Raw genomic sequence first — 15,171 nt, 5'->3', positions numbered from 1 at the left:
AAGATATTGGAGATTTTAAAAGGATTGAACTTTTTTTTTCACACCCAGTATTTTATTCAGATAGCAGTCCTGTTACACATGGTCCAAGAACATTCAAAGAACTCAAATGTGAAGTTAAAGATTGGTCTTCAAACATCATAGCCAACAATGCCATGTTTGTCTATGATCTCTCCGATAAAAAAACACATCCACACCTCAGTGGCCACCAAACCATTCAGCCCAGCTTCCTTAAGTGTAAGGTGTTTGAAGCTACCAGTTTTAGCACTTTGAATTATTTTTTTCATATTCTGGATAGCTGTAGGGATTTCACCAGGGGTTGGGGGAACCATAGTGCCAAAATACAGCCAATAGAGGCTTCGAGTAAGTCACAGCAGCAGCCACCATCGACGGTGCCTTCTCCTCGAAGTTACGGATGAACTTGGCCATGGTCTAAGGTAGAAGGTACGTCTCCCCGAACCACCCGCAGAATCAGGATTGAACTTTTAATATGTAAAGACTGTGGGACTTTTAAAGTTATTTAGATCTTGAGGATGAATAAGAAAGTAAGGGTTGAGTGATGTGTTTGTTTGTCGAGTTGACAAGGGTCAATTGTACTGTCTGGTTTCGTGTGTCAACTTGACACAGGCTGGAGTTGTTACAGAGAAAAGAGCTTCAGTTGGGGAAGGGCTTCCATGAGATCCAGCTGTGGGGCATTTTCTCAATTAGTGATGGGTGAAGTGGGAAGAGTTCAGTCTCCAGCTCCCTAGACCCGGGGGTTCTGAGGTGAGGTGTGTTATGAGGTGTGTCAGGAGGGCTGCCTGAATTACAAAGTAACCACTATCTATACAACAACAAAGCTTGTTTATCCCAAGTCAGCTCCTCTCGGGGTAGCAGAGGTCAGGGTCTGGGATAGGTGCCTCCTACTGTGTGCTTTGTCAAGTAGTCAGCTGGGCTATTCCCTCTCCTGTCAGGAGAGGTGATACTTGGGGTTCCTTAAATGCTCTCCTGACGCAGGAAGACAGCACACACACACACACACACACACACACACACACACACGTTAGAGGGTCCTAGGCAGAACTTAATCTCAGAGTCCTTCCAAACCTGCCACTCAGAACTTTCCTGTTTTGTGGTCCTTCTGTCACCTCCAAGCCCAGAAGTGAAATTAACTCTGACCTTTGGTCATAGCCATCAAGGATTGCCACAGCCTGGAGTTGGGGACAGGAGACCTTGAAGGCCATTTGCCAGTGCATTTTGCAGATGATTTTGCAGAATATTGAGACTGAGAGAAGAGAGATAGTGACAAGAGGGTCTCACAGACCAGAAAGACCTAACAGGTCTGAGCATGTGTGCCAGGACCTCTGGAGCACAATGCCAGGCACATGGTAAATGTTCATAAACAGTGGACAAGGTAGAGGAAGGAGGCCAGTTTGAGATCAGATGGGGACCTAAGGGCCCAGGGGAGGGCAGAGTGAAAATATTTAGCCTGCAGGATCCCCAAGGCAACATGCTGATCAAATTGGACGCTAGTGCAGTGACTCATCCCTGCACCGCCTGCCGCTGGGGCAACTGGGAAGTCGGGGAGGTTCTGGGCAATATAGCAAGAGTTCGTTATTTGGAGGGGTTTATTTGTTTGTTTGTTTGGTTGGTTGGTTGGTTGGTTTGTTTTTCCAGACATGGTTTCTCTGTATAGCCCTGGCTGTCCTGGAACTCACTCTGTAGACCAGGCTGGCCTCAAACTCAGAAATCCACCTACCTCCTCTCAAGTGCTGGGATTAAAGGCATGCGGGGCCACCACCGCCTGGCTGTTTGTTTTTCAAGACAGGGTTTCTCTGTATAGCCCTGGCTATTCTGGAACTCACAGAGACCTGCCCGCCTCGGCCTCCCTAGTGCAAGGATAAAGGCATGCACCAAGCACTGCTACCACCAGGTTGAGAACCCATGTTTCAAATTAGAAAGAAAAACTAACTGGGTGTGCTGATACCCTGTGGTCTTGGGTTTGAGAAGTGGAAGCAGGAAGGCCGAGGAGTTCACGGCTCCATATGCAGTCTTACAGTGAGTGCCAGGACAGCCTGGGGGTACAAGAGACCCAGTCTAAAGAAAGTAAGAGGAAGAAAGGAAGGAAGGAAGAAAGAAAGACAAACGAAGGGAAATGGGGCAAAACCACTTAAATAAGGGTGTGGCTTCCTGTTGGCGCTCCATAATTGCAAGAGGTAGAAAAGCCATGGCAGTGGAGACGCCACCTTCCGCCCCGGGCTCTGCACTTGCTCTTCCCTTCCCTTCCATGTTCTTTTAAAACATTTATTCATTCATTCTGTTGGAGAGGGGAATATGCGTGTGAAGGTCAGAGGTCAACCCTCAGAGGCCGGTTCTCTCCTTCACCGTGTAGATCCCATGTTCTGCCCCTGAAACACTAGGCCACGCACCCTGCTCCCTGACAGGACCAGACTCAGGGACTTGCCCCTTTCTTCTCTGGGGTCCTTAATCCATAGGTGCTACTCACAGCTGCCTCTGGATTCTCATAATCCCGCAGCCTTCTGTGCCCGTGCCCCCTGTGTCTGTGGCCCAGCTGACACCAACCTTCAGGCCACGTTGTGGCCTTGAGCTGTCTTTGGATCCTTTGTTTCACAAATACCGGCAGAGTCTGGTGCAGTGGCACCGGCAATCCACATTCTACAGATTGAAGCAGGAGGAGTGAGAGTTTCAGGCCAGCCTGGGCTACACAGTGAAAGCTCCTGCCTCAAATATGGAAGAATGGGGGCTTGGGGTACAGCTTGGTTGGTGGAGTTCATGCCTTCTACTGGGCCTGCCGGTCCCCAGTGGGGCTAGCTAGCTATGCCCAGGATCTCGCTATCCCTGACTTCCCAACACGGGTTCGAGGCAGCACCGCCACAGTCAGATCTCGACGTGGGTGCTGTGACTGAACGTAGCAATGGCTTTGCCGGTTGAGCTCTCTCCTCTGCACCATGGTTACGCTTACATGAAGTCTGAGACAAGGCAAAGGTCACCTCGGGAGAGAAGGGAAAATGATGGAGACAGGGGTCGTGAGAAGAGGACCCAAGAGAGCTTCTTGGGTGACAGACACAGAGGTCAACACGCACCGAGTCAGACGTTTACCATTCGTGCGGGTTTTGGTAGGGAAACAAAATATCGGTACGAAATAAAATCCAAGTCCGTGAAGGACAACAGACCAGACTAAAAAATGTTAAAAGATGAGGATCACCAAGATCCTGCCTGCCAGCTGCCAGGAGAGCTGACAAGCTGAGCCCATGCTGCTCTGGGCAAGGCCAGCTTCACCAGTGACAAAAAGAATCGTCATTGTAAAACAGTTCTGGCAGAATAGACAGTGCAGCTTGCTTATCCCAGTGGCATGGGTATTCAATAGCAATTTAATATAGACACAAGTCAGGCCAAGAGCCAGTGGCTGGCGTGACCAAAATAACCTGTTTTGGCGTGTGTGGCTTGTCAGGGGATAGAGAACAGACCTCCACTCTGTCAGACAATTCCAGGAATCCAGGGTCCTGAGATAGCTGGCCCTGCAGCAGCGTGGAGGCCTTGAGCAACAGTCTGTGGATGTCCCTGGTTATCATACAAGTCAGGTCGGGTGGGAAGCAGTGGATCGACGTGGTGCAGACAGGAAGAAGTCCCAGCCCTGTGGGATCTCCTCCCATCCAGAAATAACATCCTTTGACAGGCAGCTTATCAGTATGATAGCAGGTTTTCTCAAAAACAATTACAGCCCCAGAAACTCACCACACACCTTCAGCAGGCACGGACAGTGATGGCTGGCCACATGTCTGCTCTCAGGACATCCTGAGAAGGGCCTCTTCTGGCCCAGCTCCCTCCTCTCCTCTGCCTAGGAAGGCAGGTCCTTGAATGTGATTGCTCCGCTGAATCCACAAAGGGTGCTAAGCCGGGGTCTGTCTCACAGTGGAGAGACTTTTGTTTCATCCAGCCTCACAGCCCTGTTATCTCCACGTCACAGAGGAACACCAGGTCAGGCAGGTCGCTCGCAAGGTTCCATGGGAGGCAGGAACCAGCTTGCCATCCCTGCCCATTGGGCTTTCCTTTCTCAGTCTCCTGCTCAAAGAACGAAGAGGACCAATGGTTGGGGGCAGGTGGAGCATTTCTGGACTTTTCCTCTCACAGGAAATCATCTATTCTTTTTTTCTTTAAAGTTCTGCAGGCATGTCTTTTCCTCTGCGGAGATTCATATGTTACTGTGTTCCCTTGAAGTGCAAAGGCAATGTAGATAAAGCTTTATTATGTATCTGTGGTGTGCGCATGTGTACAGGCGCATGGGTATGGAGACAGAGTGGGATAATCCTCTGTAAGTGTATCTTTTATTCTCCTGCTCCTGATCATCTCTGAGGATTTCTGCCTCCATCTGCTAACCTAAGCCTAGTCCTGGAAGCTCCTAGCCTCCATACAATCTGCTGAATAAACTCACCCCTTTTTAGTTCTTTCTGAGCTCTAGCTGGTTCAACTCAGCCATTCTGTTTCAAAACTCTTCAGTCTGGTTTCTCTGGGCGTCTCCTGAGTGCTCTGCTCAGCCTCACCTTAACCCTGGCAATCTGTTCTAACCTCCTCATTCTCTGGCTCCTTCTCACCTGTGCTTAGCTCATTCTCTCTCTGCTGGGATTAAAGGCTACCACTGCCCGGCTAGTTTCTCATTTCTGTGACAAAATGCTCTAACAAAAGTAACTTAAGGGACAAAAGTTGCTCACAGTTCCAGAGGGTCCCAGTCAGGGACGGCGCAGGGGGAGGGAGTGGAGGCGGGGGAGGGGGGCATGAAGATAGGGATTTGACAGCAGGCAGAGAGGACATGCTGGCAGGAGGAGGAAGACTCCTCCATCTGCACTCAGGAAGAAGACTGAAACGAAGACAACTTTGCTGTCCAGCCCCCATTCTCCCTTTGTACAGCCCAGGACCCCAGCCAGGGAGTGACACCATGCCCATTAATCTAAGATAACCTCCACCAGCGTGCCCAGAGACCCACCTCCCTGATGACTGTCAATTGTGTAAAATTGGCACTTAACCCTAGCATACTAGATATTTCAGGTAAGGGTATGGGAAGGTCATAGGAGCAAGGTTAGGAAATCCCAAGTGTGGACATTCCTCCGGAAACACTGCTCTCCCTGCAGAAGAGGTGATTGATGCAGCAGGCAGAGAGATGCTGCTCTTACAGAGGATGTGCACTTGGTTCTCAACATCTGGTACCCAACGACCTATAACTCCAGCTCCAGGGGATCTGGTGCTTTTTTGCTGGCCTCTGAGGGTACATGCATGCATGTACATGTGTGTACACATGTGTGCACTCACAGAGAGACACAGAGACAGAGAAAAGAAAGAGGGCAAGCACACAATTTGGGTGGGGGTTTGGGTTTGAGACAGGGTTTCTCCGTGTAGCCCTGACTGTCCTGAAACTCACCCTGTAGACCAAGCTGGCCTTGAACTCAGAGAGATCCATTTGGTTTTGCCTCGTGAATGCTGGGATTAAAGGTATGTGCTGCCAGATTTTTTTTTCTTTTTAAAGAAAGAAAGGCTGGTCTGGTGCTTTGCTTGAGAAAGGACCCTGTTGAGCACGATTCTATCTGCCCTTGGCAAGCACTCCGCCTGGGCTGAGCAGGTGTGTGTGTGGAGTTGAGGGGGTTTAGCAGGCAAGTCCTAAGGAGGCTTGTGTTGGGCCTTGGGTTATCTGGTTTTATGTCAGCTTGACACAAGCTAGAGCCTTTTGGAAGAGTCCCCATCAGATTAGTTTGTGGTCAAGCCTGGGTTGTGTTTTCTTGATTGACGATTAATGTGTGAGCACCAAGGTCACTGTGGGCAGTGGGCAGTGCCATCCTTGGGCTATGAGTGGTGGTCCTGGGTGCTATGAGAAAGCAGGCTGAGCAAGCCACGAGGAACAAGCCAGCAAGCAGCGCCCCTCCAAGGCCTCTGCATCAGCTCCTGCCTCCAGGTCCGGCTTGAGTTCTGGCACGAACTTTATTGGATGATGGGCTCATACAGCCTAAGGCAAAATAGGCCTTTTATTTATTTTTTTAAATCACAGCAGGAGAAACCCTAACTAACACAAGCCCAGACAGTCTGGAAGCTGCTGGCTCTACCTGGCCTCCTGCCTTCATGGTTGCAAAGCCCTAGGGAACCACTTATCTTTCTCCTTCTCTGTATCCTGTCACATCATGTCACAGCCTAATTTCAGAGTGAGGAAGTTGAGGTCACAGGGGGTTGGCTTTCTTACACAGTCCTCATCTGAACTCAACAGTGTGTGACTCCCAGCTTCTAGGTCTCTGTCTTAGTTCGGGTTTCACTGCTGTGAACAGGCAGCATGACCGAGGCAAGACTTATAAACGACAACTTTTAATTGGGGCTGGCTTACAGGCTCAGAGGTTCAGTCCATTATCAGTAAGGCAGGAGCATGGCAGCATCCGGGCAGGCATGGGGCAGGAGGAGCTGAGAGTTCTACATCTTCATCTGAAGGCTGCTAGGAGAAGACTGACTTCCAGGTGGCTTGGGTGAGGGTCTTAAAGGCCACACCCACAGTGACACACCTACTCTAACAGGACCACATCTATTCCAAAAGGGGCCACACCTTCTCATAGTGCCACTCCCTGGGCCAAGCATATCCAAACCATTACAGGCCCTCACAGGAACATTCTCAAAGCTCCCTGTACCCCCTCAGTGTGGTTCTGGGGACTCATGGAAGACCTGCCACCTTTATCCCTCAGGAACTCCTAGAGGAAGCAGTTGCAACCGGAAAGGAAAAACTCAGCAACCAGTGTAGAGGCCAGAGTCCTTTCCATTTTATTTTTAGATTTATTTATTGTATGTGTAGGAATGCTTTGACTGCATCTATACGTGTGTGCCTGGTTTCCCCCAAAGGTCAGAGGAGGGCATTGTCTCCTTTGGAACTGCAGTTACATGGGAACTGGCATGCAGGGGCAGAGAACTGACCCTGGGGCCTCTGTAAGGGCAGTACAGGTTTGTTTTTTGTTTTTGTTTGTTTGTTTCATTTTTTTAACTGTCCATCTTCTTTGGGGGCTGGACTAAAGTTCTAAAAGAAGGCACAAAATGGAGATGCAACCTTTCAAATAGAGGCCATCTCAACGGGAACTCCTGGCCAAGGTTTCCCATGGTCCCTGAGGCTAACTATGTTTAGACTCAGAGGATCTGGGTACCTGACCCAGCCTCTCAACCATTGGGTGGTTCCTCTGTGTTCCACAGGACTTGGGTATGGAGCTCGGAGTGCCTCGGGGAGGCCCTGGGTGGCGGGCTTCGAGATCAGAGTCCCACTTCCCAGGCCTCAGGGCGTACTCTATAACAAAATGGCAAAGTCACCTTTCCAGTTGCCTGGTCTCTAAGGGCCTCGGGTGCTGTCTGCAGAAAGGATGTGTGAAAAGTCCAGAGATGAGGCTTAGGGAGGGGACAGAGTTTGTCACAAGCCAGGGCTATGTACTTCACACAGCTTATAGTGGTAAAAGTCTGTCTGCTCCACAGCACACAAGGCCAAGTGCAAAACCCGTTCTGGGGAGACAACTCAAGACCCAGGATCCTGGAAGACATAGATCAGGAAAGAAGATCTGAGCCTGAGACATTTTCCTCAGAGAGGGTCTCACTATATCCCTGGTGGGATGCTGAGGCCGGGGGACGTCTGACGGTATCCCTGTGAACTCCTTATAGGAGGCCAGTCTTCCCTCAGTCCTTCACAGTCTTCCTTTGTAACACTTTGGGACTCAGAGGAGCAGCCCTACACAGGCTGGTGAAGCAGACATGTGACCTGCTGGGTCCAAATGACAGGCTCAGGGACACCTAGACTCCCTGAGCCTCTCTGGTCTGCCAGCTCCACTCAGCCTCTGTTGACCAGCCTACTTGCCTCTGCCTTCTATAGAAGAAAGTACATCAAAGAAGGAGCCTCCTTCCCGAGAGGCTTACCTCTCTTCTGGTACCCGCTAGCTCTCTGCGGCTTACACTGGTCCACTTTCAGGCAATATGGAAAACCAAAACCAAAATCCAAACAGAACAAGAGGCCGGGGCTGTAGGTGACGCGGGGAGCAAAGCCTGACTTTTGGGTACCTCTGCTTTATCCTGTCAGCTGGCTCCTGCTAACTATGCTGAAGGCTGGGGTGTGGAGAGACTGGAAGGTGAGGAGTGGGGCCAGATTTCCCAGTCTGATAGAATGGGTCTGGTTTCTGGTCACTACCCTTCCAACCCTTTGCCCTACCCTGACTCAACAGGGAAACTGAACCTCGAACCTTGGCTTTGCTCTAGGGTGAAGAGACAGCTCTGGACAGTGGTCCTTACTTGAGGTTGCTCTTGCATTAAAAACAAACGTTGGCTTTCTAAGGTCATTCCAGAGGAGGGCTACATAGGGAGGAATTGTCTACAAGTTTCAGGGCAGCTCTCCGGGATACGTCCTCATTCCTTCCTCCTCACAGACAGAACACCTGCTCAACTTTACACAATGAAGAAGAGGGGCTAAGCCCAGGATGAAGACACAAGGGGTAGAGCCAGGCGGTGTCGGGGGAGGGGTGCATGTAAGAAATGGGGGCGGGGGAATAGGCAGCAAGGCCCCACCAGGGAGCAGCTCTCTCAGCTGCTGTTCCTGGAAGGGTGCCAGGTGAAGTCCTGCCCACCGGCGATTGATTCTACAGCGCTTTCCAGGTTGAAATGTCCTCTTGGTCCCTCAGCCTCACCTCTACAGGATCTGTAAGCTGCTGGTGCGGACCTGGGAGGTGAAGATGAGATCTGCGCTTGCGCACTCATGCCTGGAGTAGCTGTACCCTGCCAGATTTGTTCCCAGGAACTGGTTCCCTACCTGCCAACCTCAAGGTCAGGACCGCAGTAGCATTCTGAGCCTCTCGGCTGTCTCTGGGCAAGGGTCAGTTCTGGACTCCAGCATATCCTAGGATAGTGTCCCCACTTGGGGATTTTCAAATGCTTCTTTGTACACACCGCCCTGTAGCGAGCCTCCGCATCTCACCTCCGCAGTGAGTCTCATCCACACGACAAGGCTTACTGAATATCTTCCAGGAGGCAGCAGGGGCAAGGCCGGGGAGTGCCATGCAGTTTCCCTCCGCTCTCCACAAGGTCGGCCCTGGGATGCAAACCCAGAAGCCAGCGCCTCAGAGGAACTTCTGGGGAGCCGATTATACTAAACGTCTCCACTAGGTGGTGCTAAAGGTAAATGATTAGGAATGTTAAAGGCACCAGGATCTGGAAGCGCATGGGGGTGGGGATTTAAGAAACAGGGCACACCAGCCCTAGCTGAAGGTCAGGGGGTTCTGTAGCAGAAATGATCAGACCTCCGAGCTTCAATTCCAGGCTCTTCTATTCAGAAGAGCTACAGGTTTTCACAACATCCTCTATTTTCGTTTTTCTAAAAGATGTATTTATTTTGATTTTTATGTATATGGGTTTCTTGTCTGCACCGACGTGTGTACACTACGCCCATGCAATGCCAAAGGGGTGGGGGCATTTGAGTCCCTACAGCTGAACTTGCAGAGGGTTGTGAGTTGCCACGTGGGCGCTGGGAGCCGAGCTGCCATCCTCTGTCTACAAGAACAGTAAATACTCTTAGCTGCTGAGCCATCTTTCCAGCCCCATTTCACAGCCTTCTTATTGGTGAAAAGAAAACTGTAATAGTAGCGGGCAGTGGTGGTGCACGCCTGTAATCCCAGCACTTGGGAGGCAGAGGCAGGTGGATTTCTGAGTTGGAGGCCAGTCTGGTCTACAGAGTGAGTTCCAGGACAGCCAAGACTATACAGAGAAACCCTGTTTCAAAAAAAAAAAAAAAAAAATCCAAAAAAACCAAAAACCAAAAACCAAAAAAAACCCCCAAAAATCTGTACTAGTGACTGAATACAAAATGTGTGTCATACAGATCACAGACAAATGGACAGTCCCACCACACCACAGCTTCCCCAGAGACTAAGCCCACACCTTGTATGTACACGCTAAGCATGTGTTAAACGATAAATCTTTTGGGGAGATGCTATACACAAGTGTATTCACCCAATAGAGGGAGCCTCGGTATGGATACCATACAGACCAAAGTATGGATACCATGAAAGTTCAACTTGGTGAACCATAAGGTTTACTGGGGTTACTTATAGAGGTAGAAATGGCTCAAAGACTGCAACGTCACCAAAGCCCACCCAGCATGGGTGACAGCTCACAGAGCTGGGAAAGGGAGCACCCTCTACTGCCTGCAGGCAGCTCAGCAGGTGCCTCAGTTGGTCTAAATGTCTTCCAGGCAGCTCCTCTGGTTTCTGCTTTCCCAGGCTGCTGCTCCAGGCTCAGAATCTTTGCAGCTCTGGCAGGGAGGGGCCTAGTGAATTCTTATCAGTTTCAGGGACTTCCTAAAGCTATTCTGAGTTGTTTGCCTTCCTGTTTAAGGAAACTGTTCACTGACAGCAGCAAGTTCTCTGCTGCGGGGCTACAACCCAGCCCAAGAATGACGTTCTTTTTACAGAAGCCTACAGGTCAGTTTTGAATCAACTTTTCCACAACCTAAAATCACCTGACAGGTAAGAGTCGCATGGAAGAATCCTCTACACCAGCTTGGCCTGTGAGGTTTTTTGTTTGTTTGGTTTGGTTTTGGTTTTGGTTTTTTGGATTTGGTTTTTTTGGAGACAGGGTTTCTCTGTATAGCCCTAGCTGTCCTGGAACTCTCTCTGTAGACCAGGCTGGCCTTGAACTTAGAAAGCCGCCTGCCTCTGCCTCCCAGAGTGCTGGAATTACAGGCGTGTGCTACCACCGCCCAGCTGGTTTCTTTTAAGACAGGGTTTCTCTGTGTAGCCCTTGTTGTTCTGTAACTGTGTCTATAGACCAGACTGACTCAGAGATTTGCCTGCCTCTGCCTCCCAAGTGCTGGGATTAGAGGTGTGCACCACCACTGCCTGGCATCTTGTTCAACTCTTTTGCTGAGTTTCATTGTGCCTGTCTCAAAGTTGTGGGTTGCAACCCCTTGGGGATGAAGGGCCCTTTCACAGGGGTCGCATAGCAGACATGCTGCATATCAGATATTTACATTGCTATTCATAACAGTAGTAACATTGTGATCATCAAGTAGCAACAAAAATAATCTTATGGTTGGAGGTCACCATGACATGAGGAACTGTATTAAAGGGTCGCAGCGTTAGGAAGGTTGAAAACCACTGCCTTAAAGCATTAGATGGGCTTCTAGCATCTCTGACGGCTTCTGCCTACATCAGCCATACCGGCTGCTCCCTCAGGAGACTGTTTCAGCGAGTGACTCCTTCCTACCTCCCTACCTTCCCATGGCCCCTTCCTCACTGGGGCAGGGTGGGGGGGAGGGGCTAATTCCAAGGGCTCACATGAAAACCTACTTTCCTTTTGAGTGTTTGTATTTCCCTTTTTAATTGGGACTTCCACACTTGTTCATTTTTGGATCTTCCAAGAATTTCTCAGTGTTTTTGTTGGTAACGTTGTCTAGCCTTCTAGTCGTGGGGCAGACATAAAAGCAGATGGCTGTTTGGGCAGAAAGCCAAATCCAAAAGTGGATTCATCCTGGATTAAGACTAGTTCCTCAGTTTAGACATCTTAACAGTAAGAGAGAACCTCATTCTTTAAAATGGCTTTAAAAATTTGAGAAACAATCCAGATCCTTTTTAAAAATCAGATATATTTAGCCAAGTATAGTGGTGCATGCCTTTAGTCCCAACACTCAGGAGGCAGAGGCAGGTGGATCACCATGAGTCCATCGACATAGAGAATTCCAGGCCAGCCAGAGAGACATAGCAAGATCATCTTGCTCAAAAGTAAATATCTTTAAAAACAACAACAACAACAACTGGTTTTTTAAATCTTTTTTTAAAGATTTATTTATTTTGGGACATATGGGGAGGGGGGAACCGGGAAAGGGGAAAGCATTTGGAATGTAAACAAAGAATTGAGAAAATAAATAAAAAAGATTTATTTATTATATGTAAGTACACTGTAGCTGTCTTCAGACACCAGAAGAGAGCATCAGATCTCTTTACATATAGTTGTGAGCCACCATGTGGTTGCTGGGATTTGAACTCATGACCTTCAGAAGAGTAGTCAGTGCTCTTACCTGCTGAGCTATCTCTCCAGCTCCCAAAAGTAAATATCTTAAAAATAAAAAAAATTATATATAATTAAGATTTTAATATAGTACCTATTTGCATGTCCGTGGTTTTAAAAGTGAGAGCCTAAAGCGTCTCTCCTGTCCTTTTTTTTTTTTTTTTTTTTTGGGGGGGGTTTTGAGAGAGGTCTCATGTAGACCAGGCTAACCTCAGTAAATAGCCACGGATGACCTTGAACTTTTTTATCATTGTAGTTGTTTTTTGAGACAGTGTTTCTCTGTGTAGCCTTGGATGTCCTGGAACTCAGGCAGACCTCTAACTCACAGAGATTCTCCCGCCTCTGTCTCCTGAGTGCTGGGCTTAAAGGCATACACCACCACTGCCCACTTGATCGTGAACATCTAAGTCTCCAGCCTCTACCTCTCAGATGCTGGGATTATAAGCATGTGCCACCCATGGGCCATGTTCCATTTTATTTTGTACTAGGATTGAGTCCTTGGCATCATACATACCAGTTGAGCACTCTACCCATTGAACTGCAGATTCAGTTTCTTATTCATTCATTTGTTCATTCATTCATTCATTCATTCATTCATTCGGTTAGTCTAGGTTGCTCAGGACAGCGCTTGTAAGCCATCATGCCCAGCACAATACCACCATCACCACCACCACCACCACCACCTCCTCTACCATCACCACCACCACCACCATCACCACCACCACCTCTACCATCATCACCACCACCATCATCACCACCACCATCATCACCATCAGGATCTTATTCACCCAGGGCCTCACACTTTGTCTTAGTCACTGTTCTATTGCTGGGAAGAGACATTATGATCAAGGCAGCTCTTATACCATAAAGCATTCATTCGGGGACTGATTTACAGTTTCAGAGATCAGACCATTTTGTTGACAGGGAGCATGGCAGCGCAGGCAGACATGGTGCAGGGGAAGTAGCTGAGAGTTTACACCTGGATTTGTATTATGTTTGTTTCTTGCTAACCTGTGTGTACTGTGTATACACATGCTTTGGGATTTGTTGAGGCACGCTCCTTTTTGTTTGGTTTTGGTTTTGTTTTTTGTTGTTTTGCTGTTTTGTTGTTTTGTTGTTTTGGATTTGGTTTTTTTGACCAGGGTTTCTCTGTATAGCCCTGGCTGTCCTGGAACTCACGCTGTAGACCAGGCTGGAGGCCTGCTCCTTTTAACATAACTCTAGCCATTTGGTATCCGGTCTCCATTTTGCTCACAAGGTGAATTAAGTTCAGGTTCTCAGACTCCACTTTCCAGAAGCAATTATCCATGGCTGACACTGAAGAACGCTACTAAACAGCTGGGCAGTGGTGGTGCACGCCTGTAATCCCAGCACTCTAGGAGGCAGAGGCAGAGGCAGGCGGATTTCTGAGTTCGAGGCTAGCCTAGTCTACAGAGTGAGTTCCAGGACAGCCAGGGCTACACAGAGAAACCCTGTCTCGAAAAAACCAAATCAAAAAAAAAAAAAAAAAAAAAAAAAAAAAAAAAAAAAAAAAGAACGCTACTAATAAGCCAAAAAGTTATGGTTGAATTACTTATGCTCTGTCATCTCAATGTCCTGGAACTCCCCTGTTTGTCCCCGCCCACTTCCCCTTACCTCACTCAGGACCAATCAGCTTAAAGATTAGCTGATTATACTGTCTAGTTAACCAAAATGTTGGACTGCTCCCCTCTTTGCCTTTTAAACTTTTGAACCTGTTTTTCCTATAAAAAGCCTGTTTTCAGGACAGATGGTAGGTACTACAATTAGGCACCTGAGTCCTTTTTATGGTCCTGAACATTCAGTCTTGGGGTGTGTGCTCAATAAACTATTCTTGCTTAACTGAGGTCAGTGTTCGTATGGTATGTGTGGCGATTCCTGAGCCCCAACAGTTTTAAGCTAGGTCTCACCTTGCTGTCTAATCTGGCCTCAAACTCTTGAAGCTTTTGTAAAAGCTAAACTTACATGATTAGGTTAACACTGACAGGCAGTCTGTCGTCTCTGATCGTTTACTCGTGGAGGCCACGAGCTCCCAGCAAATGCTCCACCCTGGCTCCTGTTACCCTTCCTCCGAGGTTGATTTCCCTTGGGGCTCTCCTGTATTTGGGTGAGTCTAGGGAGGCCCTGTAGGCTGCGTGCAAAGGAATTGGTCAAACATGTCAGATGCATTTCTAGCTGCTCTACACAGGACTCGTGCCTGCATACATGTCGCACCTTCCCAATGAACTAACCCAACAAGTATTTGATACTACCATGGGCCATGCCAAGGACACTACTCTGAATAAGGTCTAGCTAGGGCTAGGTAGCTTAGGCTAACCTGGAACTTCCCATCCTCCTGCCTCAGCCTCTCCAGTGGCCCTGTTACAAGCAGGATTTCAACCAATTATGGTTTATTTATTTATTTATTTATCTCTTCAATAACCTTTCCAATGCCCTTCATTGCCAACCTGGGGCAGTTCACCTCCAGTATGCAGCCGATACCAAACTCAGGAAAGATGCTTGATTAGAATAAAACACTTTCTCGGGGCGAGGTGGCACACACCTTTAATCCCAGCACTAGGGAGGCAGCAGGCAGGTAGATCTCTGAATTCAAGACCAGCCTGGTCTATAGAGTTCCAGGACAGCCAGGGCTACACCAAAAAAAAACCTGTCTCGAAAAACAAACAAAAAAAGAAAAAGGAAAATAGGGCATAGTGACATGTGTTTGTAATCCCACAGTTGGGGGAGAGAGAGTATCTTAGCATTTTATTGCTGTGAACAGACACCGTGACCAAGGCAACTCTTATAAAGGACAACATTTAATTGGGGCTGGCTGACAATTTCAGAGGTTCAGTCCATTATCATCATGGTGGGAAGCATAGCAGTGCGCAGGCAGACCTGGTGCTGGAGGAGCTGAGAGTTCTACATCTTAATCCAAAGACAACCAGAAGAGATTGTCCTTTGTAGGCAACCAGGAGGGTCTCTTCTGCACTGGGTGGTGCTTGAGCATAAGACCTCAAAGTCCACCCCCTCAGTGACTCACTTCCTCCAACAAGGCTACACCTACTCCAAAAGGGCCACACCTAATAGTGCCACTTCTCATGGGCCAAGCATATTCAAACCACCACA

The 15,171-nt window shown here is 48.5% G+C and overlaps 2 protein-coding genes across 2 annotated transcripts in view; one reads left to right on the top strand and one right to left on the bottom strand.

Annotated features, from left to right (window-relative positions):
- Nucleotides 1–102: 102 nt before the first annotated feature.
- Atp5mgl (ATP synthase membrane subunit g like) lies at nt 103–458 on the bottom strand. The gene is given in 2 exon segments (XM_052160167.1): nt 103–327; nt 329–458. Coding segments are annotated over 2 exon segments (297 nt in total). The 5' UTR covers nt 427–458; the 3' UTR covers nt 103–128.
- Nucleotides 459–10,423: 9,965 nt separating this feature from the next.
- The window catches only part of Ttll1 (TTL family tubulin polyglutamylase complex subunit L1), a 37,568-nt gene continuing 32,820 nt past the window's right edge, over nt 10,424–15,171 (top strand). The window contains exon 1 of the mRNA XM_052160157.1: nt 10,424–10,505. The gene's annotated coding sequence lies outside the window, so the exon portion shown is untranslated. The remainder of the gene's footprint in view (nt 10,506–15,171) is intronic.

Source organism: Apodemus sylvaticus, chromosome 17 (genome assembly GCF_947179515.1).
Source record: "Apodemus sylvaticus chromosome 17, mApoSyl1.1, whole genome shotgun sequence".
NCBI classification, from domain to species: Eukaryota; Metazoa; Chordata; class Mammalia; order Rodentia; family Muridae; genus Apodemus; species Apodemus sylvaticus.
This window is presented reverse-complemented; position numbering and strand designations above follow the sequence as displayed.